The 8962-nt window shown below is 46.5% G+C and overlaps 2 protein-coding genes across 2 annotated transcripts; one reads left to right on the plus strand and one right to left on the minus strand.

Moving 5' to 3' along the window:
- Positions 1-5474: 5474 nt before the first annotated feature.
- LOC147961245 (uncharacterized) lies at positions 5475-7217 on the plus strand. Its single transcript, XM_087537128.1, has 6 exons — positions 5475-5741; positions 5824-6044; positions 6121-6433; positions 6517-6618; positions 6694-6870; positions 6948-7217. The coding sequence occupies exons 1-6, from the start codon at positions 5475-5477 to the stop codon at positions 7215-7217; spliced, it is 1350 nt and encodes a 449-aa protein (XP_087393254.1).
- Positions 7218-8028: 811 nt separating this feature from the next.
- Positions 8029-8658, minus strand: LOC147961246 (uncharacterized). Its single transcript, XM_087533731.1, has 2 exons — positions 8404-8658; positions 8029-8337 (listed from the first exon to the last, which is right to left on the minus strand). Exons 1-2 carry the CDS (start codon positions 8656-8658, stop codon positions 8029-8031), a joined length of 564 nt encoding a protein of 187 aa, XP_087389857.1.
- Positions 8659-8962: the final 304 nt, after the last annotated feature.

The raw sequence follows: 8962 nt of genomic DNA on the forward strand, positions 1-8962 counted from the left end.
TGTTGACATAGAAATTCGCAAAATACTTACGGATCTGAATGTGACAGACCCGTTGACTAAAATTATCTCACAAGCAAAACATGATCACACCTTAGTACTCTTTGGGTGTTAATCACATAGCGATGTGAACTAGATTACTGACTCTAGTAAACCCTTTGGGTGTTGATCACATATCGATGTGAACTATGGGTGTTAATCACATGGTGATGTGAACTATTGCTGTTAAATCACATGGCGATGTGAACTAGATTATTGACTCTAGTGCAAGTGGGAGACTGAAGGAAATATGCCCTAGAGGCAATAATAAAGTTATTATTTATTTCCTTATATCATGATAAATGTTTATTATTCATGCTAGAATTGTATTAACCGGAAACATAATACTTGTGTGAATACATAGACAAACAAAGTGTCACTAGTATGCCTCTAATTGACTAGCTCGTTAATCGAAGATGGTTATGTTTCCTAACCATAAACAAAAGAGTTGTTATTTGATTAACGGGATCACATCATTAGGAGAATGATGTGATTGACATGACCCATTCCATTAGCTTAGCACCCGATCGTTTAGTATGTTGCTGTTGCTTTCTTCATGACTTATACACGTTCCTATGACTATGAGATTATGCAACTCCCGTTTGCTGGAGGAACACTTTGTGTGCTACCAAACGTCACAACATAACTGGGTGATTATAAAGGAGCTCTACAGGTGTCTCCAAAGGTACATGTTGGGTTGGCGTATTTCGAGATTAGGATTTGTCACTCCGATTGTCGGAGAGGTATCTCTGGGCCCTCTCGGTAATGCACATCACATAAGCCTTGCAAGCATTGCAACTAATGAGTTAGTTGTGAGATGATGTATTACGGAACGAGTAAAGAGACTTGCCGGTAACGAGATTGAACTAGGTATTAAGATACCGACGATCGAATCTCGGGCAAGTAACATACCGATGACAAAGGGAACAACGTATGTTGTTATGCGGTCTGATCGATAAAGATCTTCGTAGAATATGTAGGAGCCAATATGAGCATCTAGGTTCCGCTATTGGTTATTGACCGGAGACGTGTCTCGGTCATGTCTACATTGTTCTCGAACCCGTAGGGTCCGCACGCTTAAGGTTTCGATGACAGTTATATTATGAGTTTATGAGTTTTGATGTACCAAAGTTAGTTCGGAGTCCTGGATGTGATCACGGACATGACGAGGAGTCTCGAAATGGTCGAGACATAAAGATTGATATATTGGACGGCTATATTCGGACACCGGAAGTGTTCCGGGTGATTTCGGAGAAAACCGGAGAGCCGGAGGGTTACCGGAACCCCCCAGGAGAAGTAATGGGCCTTATGGGCCTTAGTGGAGAGAGAGAGAGGGGCAGCCAAAGGTGGGCCGCGCGCCTCTTCCCCCCTGGTCTGAATTGGACTAGGAGAGGGGGGGGCGGCGCCCCCCTTTCCCTCTCCCTCCCCACTTCTTTCCCCCTCCTAGTAGGAGTCCTACTCCTGCTAGGAGGAGGACTCCTCCTTGGCGCGCCATAGAGGGCCGGCCGGCCTCCTCCCCTTGATCCTTTATATACGGGGGTAGGGGGCACCCCTTGACACACAAGTTGATCCACGTGATCATATTCTTAGCCGTGTGCGGTGCCCCCTTCCACCATAGTCCTCGATAATATTGTAGCGGTGCTTAGGCGAAGCCCTGCGACGGTAGTACATCAAGATCGTCACCACGCCGTCGTGCTGACGGAACTCTTCCCCGACACTTTGCTGGATCGGAGTCCGGGGATCGTCATCGAGCTGAACGTGTGCTAGAACTCGGAGGTGCCGTAGTTTCGGTGCTTGATCGGTCGGGCCGTGGAGACGTACGACTAAATCAACCAAGTTAACGCTTCCGTTGTCGATCTACAAGGGTACGTAGATCACACTCTCCCCCTCTCGTTTCTATGCATCACCATGATCTTGTGTGTGCGTAGGAAATTTTTTGAAATTACTACGTTTCCCGACTGTGGGCCGATTTTTTGTCAATATTTTTTATTGGTGCAATTTATTCTCTGCCGAGATATATAGCCAGTAGCCCTCAAGGTGTGTATCGATATAAAACCCGAGATGCACATGAAGGATGACGTAAGACCACTGATCCCAGTAGCCGCTGAGACTCAGGTTGATTTGTAAAATCGGCTTAAGGATCAAATCCTAGCTTAGCAGAATACTTTGGGACACTAAAAGCGGCGTGCTTAGTCCTCGAGACTCAGGTTGGGTGCGGCCGACCAACCTGAGGATCAAAATCTCCTTGGAAACTATATTGCACATAAAATTTTCTGCATTGGACAGGCAATGTAGTAGCCCCCGAGACACTGGTCGGGTGGCAACACCAGATCAGGGGATCGATGTGCCCTTTTAATATTTTTAAATAATAAGCCCGAAGCCCAGTAGCCCCCGAGTCTTAATGCGGCCACGGGTGGCCGAATTAAGGATCGATATCCATAGTAAAATCACAAATTATGTGTAATGACTCTATGTATCCAAGTACTTTATGTCATTAATGCTCGGATCCGCATTATACAAAACTTTGTTGACCGACCATCGGCTTCCACCTCCTCGGCTAGTAGCCGAGGAGTGTTTGTCCTACTTTATAAAGCCTTTATGAGGGAAAAAATTTATGACAAACAAGGCAATCTGGCCATACGGTTTTATAAACAAAGGTACGCAGAGAGATATGTTATATTACTGTTTAACATAAGAAATGTCTTCCAAAGAAAATAGTCCCGCTATCGGTTCCTTTCTTTGGGTTGTCATGCTAAGCATGATCATTAAACCTCAGCTCTAATGTAAGAGCAAAATATTGAGGATTTAGTTTGGGAGGCCATTTACTAGCCCCCGGTAGTGTTCGGCGACAGTCGAGGTCAAGCCGTAAACACTTCGGCCAATATTATGAATGGTCATCATTTAACACAGTCATCGGATCGCTGACCAGTTTACGCTTATTGTGACAGTCAGTTTTCGGCTTTCTCCACTGAGGTGCTTAACCATGTGAGCTGGAAGCAGAATCGCAGTGGTTCTCCCTTTGCACACCTAGCCGAACAAAGTGGAACGTAGGAGGCAAGCGTAGGAGCCGGGCAACCCAACTATTGACCGAAGACACAATTCGAAACTGATGCATATATAGTAATATCCGAGAATGTTTTTGCCGAATCTCTAAAGGTGTCCGGCGTTGCACTGTGAGACTTGTACTGAAAACACACAAATAGTTTAAAAGTGCCATAAGCTTGGAAAACCAAAAAACATCAGTAAAAACTTGACGTCCGAACAAGATCAAGTGTTCGGTGTCAATCCGAAAATTGGAACAGAGAAAAAAATTGTGCTTCTGTCGTGTTTTGACAACGACCAAGAAGAAAACACATTTATAGCTCATAAATTTTAAGAGCCCCCAAGTGACTTGGGTAAAAGAATTTTATGTATAATGATTGTATGTACCGAAGTACTTATATCATATCTGTGTTCACCCGAACTTTAAACGCGTCTTAACCGACCGTCGGCTTCTCCCTCTTCGCCCAAGGGCTGAAAAGTGTCATGTACTCCGCCTGTCGAGAGTATCGACGGTGTTTTCGATGACTAGGCAATCAGGCCATAAGGCTGTAACAGACAAAGCGCGCTCAGGGAACTTATGCTATATTACTAACAAAGTGTAAGAAGCATCTTCTAAGAAAATAGTACCCCCACCTATACCTTTTTCGGTGCTCATTATTACTATGAGACTTGTGCAATAGATTTTTTTGTACTCATGAGTTCCGTTGTGTGCCGACCATGATTGAAAACAATAAGAGCGCTAGCTTTCGGCTTCACCCAGTCTGAGGTCAGAGCTCGGATGACCAGGTCGTGACAATCGCAGAGGTGCTCCCTTTACTCCCTAGCCGAACAATCGGGAACGTAGGGGTAAGCACAGGAGCCAGGCAACCCAGCTTGCAAATCGCTTATGTCAATATGGTGCATATTGTGGCAGAAATCACATATTTGACCTGAGGGCCAAATCAAATCACAAACTGACCTCGTTCCAAAAAAAATTCACTCTGCTGACCCTTTCGTGTGGCGCCCGACAGCTGGGCGCCACACACTACTATGCAGCGCCTCTCTCTTGGGCGTCGCACCTCCTGCCAGCGTGGCAGCCTGGTCCAGGTGCGGCCCCACAGACAGCACTGCAGCGCCACACTTGTAATGTGCAGCGCCTAGCTCTTGGGCGCTGCACAGCGCATCGGCCCAGCCCGACCAGGCAGTTCTTCCCCCTCTCTGCTCTCTGGACAGAGAGCAGCGGCGGCGCCCCCATCGAATCCCCCCCACATCCCTCTCAGATCTGAAGATTTGATCCGTGGATTCGATCTCCAATCCATCCTACTAGGTAAACTCCTCTGTTCCCTTTCTTTTCCTCCGTAAATTTGTTGCCATTTTAGAGATTTTTCCAAGATTTGATGGAAGAGTTTATTTGAACACATATGACATATTCATTGTGTGAGAAGGAGATGTTGAGATTCTTGTAATTGAACACATATTAGATGTTTAGTGTATACCGATATTTGAGATGAAGATGAACTCATATATGTTTATTGTTTGAACTTTGTAAGGATGGTTTGGCTTCTCGACGATGTCTACGACACGAAACACCGGGCCTACATGATGCGCGAGAAGGAGATGGTAATAACGAGTAATCTAAATATTTTGCAAAGTTTCCTTAAGTTGAAATTTACATGCCCTAAGATTTGTCATTACTTGTTTTTTGCAGAAGCTTGAACCTTTGAAGATTCGGTATCACGGGGTCTCTGGTCCTGCCATGCCTTACGATGAGCGGTACACACCGTACATCAAGCAGGCAGGACTACTCCCGTGGATTCAGTTGGTCAGCCGGTCCACTCCGAATCTGAACGCTCCACTGGTGTCCGCTCTTGCTGGTCGGTGGAGGCCGGAGACGCATAGTTTCCATCTTCAGACTGGGGAGATGACCGTGACGCTCGAGGATGTCTCGTTGATCACCGGTCTTGCTATCGATGGGATGCCTCTCTGTATGAGCACCGATTCTGATGGGTGGCGCGAGCAGATGATTGCTCTTATCGGTATGGCTCCTACCGAGGCTGAGGCTGATGTAGAGGAGGGAGAAGAGAAGAAGAAGGAAAGGAAAGCAGCCAGAGCTGCTTTCACGTGGATTCAAACTCACTTTGCGACGTGCCCTCCGGATGCCACTGATAATGTGATCCAGACACATGCTCGTGTCTACATGTGGTATGTTGTGTCGAGGACTTTGTTTCCTGACTCCACTGGCAAGAACGCTCCATGGATGTGGCTGAAGGCGTTGACCGTCTTCGATAGCAAATGGAGCTGGGGTTCAACGACTCTTGCCTACTTGTACTGACAGGTAGTTGTTCTGTTTTGTGATCAACTCATTTCTTCATTAGCAATGCAAGCTTGCTGTCAAGTTAACATTGTTTTTCTTTCATATGCAGCTGGACGATGCGTGTTGCAGGATCACAGGTAGTGCAGGCATTGATGGTAATATGCTTCTACTTTCTGTATGGAGCTGGGAGCGTCTGCCTGTTGGATGCCCGAAGAGCGTCAGGTTTAATCCTCGGTATGAAGATGAAGATGATGAATTACAGCGCCCCACTTGGGCTTACAAGTGGGATGTGGTTTCCGAGATGACGAACAATGTCAATCTCATGTACCAGAAGTACGTTGCCGAGTTGGACACGATTACGCCTGAGCAGGTAACGAGGTCATTACTTCAGTCATTTCTCATGTTAGCCTGAAAAAAATTCACCAATTTTGCATTGTTGCCCTATTTCATAGGTGGAATGGCAGCCATATGGCGCCGATAACAGACTTGGGTACACCCCGGAGTTTACCATCAACCTGATGTGCTTGCGGGATAGGGATCTCTGGCGTATGCGGTGCCCACTGATATGCAACTGGGCTGTTGAGTTTCATTTGCCACATCGCGTGTGTCGTCAGTTTGGTCTGTTCGAGCCTCACCCGCCGGAATGGGTGGATACGGACAAAGCACTTCATAGGTAAGAGAGCATGAATCGTATTGACTAAGCATCGTCACTCCTTGATTTTGCTAATGTTTGGTTTTGTACCATGCAGGTTGGACAAGAGAAGGCAGCGGAAGATAAAGGACTGGGACAAGCATCATGCTTCGTATGTTACCCGCTTCCAGCTTTGTGTGGAGGAAGCTCGTAGCAGTGCACGCGCCAAGCTTCGTGAGCATAGTCCACTTGCTTTTGATAACTACATACGATGGCTTCTTGAAAATACTCGAGTTGAGATATGCCCACCGGCATATAATGAGGATATTCTTGAAGAACCCATAAACTTTGAGGATCTATCAAAGGGGAAGTACAACAGAGATGTCAGGGTAGGGCATGGAGTCCCTGCTGTTCCGGTGATTAACTATGTGGTAAAGTGTTTCTTCTTTACTTTCCTGTTGGCCGTATTACACATGTTTGAATGGCTAACGTGTTCATTCTTTCTCATCCGCAGTGCACCGAGATCAAGAAAGCAGCTGATGAGAGCCAGTCTATTCTGGAGGAAACACCGGTTGGAAAAGGCAATGATGATGGTTCACTACGAGCATTCCTCAAGGTACAAATCGCGTTCACTATGAGAGGTAGTCTATGTTGCGGAGTTTGATATCTTCCACACTTGTTCATGTTACAGTGTCAGGCCAGGAAGTTAAGGCGGTTATCGAATCTTCTCGGTTGTCGTGATCCTGAATTTGATGAACCATCTGCCTCTAGGTCTGGTACACCATCAGACCCCTCATCTCACCATCAGGGGGACGATGTGAGTTCCTCATATGCTTATCTGGATGATGAGGGTGCGGTCACCCAAGAGGTATGACTAATCCTTTAGATGTGATTCTCACTTGATTACGACGTTGGTCTTCACCATATTGTTTGATTGTGTGATAGGGCGATGAGCTTGATGATGACATGACTTTGGCGGACGCTCAACTTCGGTTCCCATATGTGTTCAAGCCTAGGCAGCCCAGACGCCGGTACACGCCCAACGACTTTGACAACAGAGGCAACCCAAAGGTGGTCGTAGGGACCTCGCGGATGGCTAGCTTGGATCATGAGGCGGAGGCGGAGGAGGAAGTGCAGGAAGAGGAGGCTCGTCCACCCAGGAAGAAGAAGATTGCCTGCTGGCGTGGCACCAGGAACACGCGCGGAAGACATTAGTGTTTGTTACTATGGAAGTGCTCTCTTGTAGCCGTTTCGTTAGGTTGATGAACTTGTTGGGTTATGTTATATGTTGGTGAACTCTTACTATTGTGGTATTTGTGTTTGCGAACTAGTAGTAACGTTGAATTGTCCTAAATGATGTGATGTTCAAGTTATTAGTTGTCTTTGTTCAGTATTTGTCCTAAATGATGTTGTCTTTGTTCAGTTGAATTGTTCAGTATTTGTATTTGCCAAAATGGAATCTGTTTCTGCAGTTTGGCAGTTAACAGCACCGCAGCGCCTGACAGTCAGGCGCTTCACTGTACTATGCAGCGCCCAACGCCTAGGCGCTGCACCTCACAGTGCAGCGCCCGTCTCATAGGCGCTGCTTCACTGGCCATGGCTAACCATAGGGCCACAGAAGGCTTTGAGCACTGACGATCCACAAAAATTACCAAGTCATAGTGCAGCGCCCCAGAGCAAGGCGCTGCACTTTACAGTGTGACGCCCGTCCGTTCGGCGCTGCATAGAACAGTGCAGCGCCTTTGTTCTGGGCGCTGCACGGTTGTTTACTGCAAAAACAGAGTTGACAGCACATTCATTTCACCGGAACATCATAATACTTACAATGACTGCATCATCACAGCAATTTGAACAAACAAAAATTTTATGCCGGCGAGTTCATAACTTAAGACAATTCAAACGTTACTACGACATGGTTCATGACACATTCATTACAAATGACAAATGGTAGCTTGCCCTAGAAGATAGTTCACCAACATCTCACATGCCCTCACAAGTTCACGACGAGTGCACCGAAGCGAAGTCCCTATTGAGTAGAGCGAGGCCATTTCCCCTTCTTGTCACGGGCCGAGTCCTCCTCTTGCGCCTCGCGAGCCTTTGCAAGCTTTCTTGCCCTCTCCTCCTCACGAATAAGTTTCGCTTGGCGTGCCCTCTCCTCCTCTCGTTTCTTCTGCTCCATCCTCTCCTTCTGACGACGCTCTTCCTCCAAGCCTCTTCGAAACGATTCTTCGAACCGCCGTTGCCGCCTAAGACAATCTTGGTATTGGTCCTTTTTGACATCTTCTGGCACTTCAAGATCTATCCACGTGAAGTACTTGCATAGAGGAGGCGGTGACTGCATACAAAATTTTTGTTAGTGTTGACACACATTTGATAGTAACATTTTACTTCTCGAGCTTACCGGTGGTTGGTCATAGGCGTTAGTTGGAAGTGCACGATCATAAGCATAGTTCGGGCATACAAAATATCTCCGCCCTTCCGTCCATGATTTATTTCGGTCGGTGGATACCTTCACCTTGCAAACATCTCCACACCAACATGGCGGGATGTTGGCATCTTTCTCCTTCACCTTGTCCAAAGATGCGTCCTCCCACTTGTTCGGCATGTCTTCTTGGTTAGCACACGGTGGCCTCGTCATGGAACCGGATGAATCCATGCCTACAAAACCGATAATTCTTGGTTAACCCTAACCCCCACTTAACAATAACCACAATCCTAACCATACATAACCCTAACACCAACATCAAACACACATAACCCTAACCCTAGAATACTATGAAAGCCTAACCAACCCAAATTAGCAAAGAAACTTAACATCATTCAACAAATATTTGCAAATCCAAGCCAAAACTAGGGTTTTCCCAAAGTAGCAAGATTTGAGCAAATGTGACAATTCCTATGGATGAAAACGAGGGTAACGGAGGAGATTACCTTAAGGAAGGGTTTGGCTTCGAAATCCA

The sequence above is a fragment of the Triticum urartu genome, chromosome 7A (genome assembly GCF_056163025.1).
Source record: "Triticum urartu cultivar PI428250 chromosome 7A, HENAU_Tu73, whole genome shotgun sequence".
Classification (NCBI taxonomy): domain Eukaryota; kingdom Viridiplantae; phylum Streptophyta; class Magnoliopsida; order Poales; family Poaceae; genus Triticum; species Triticum urartu.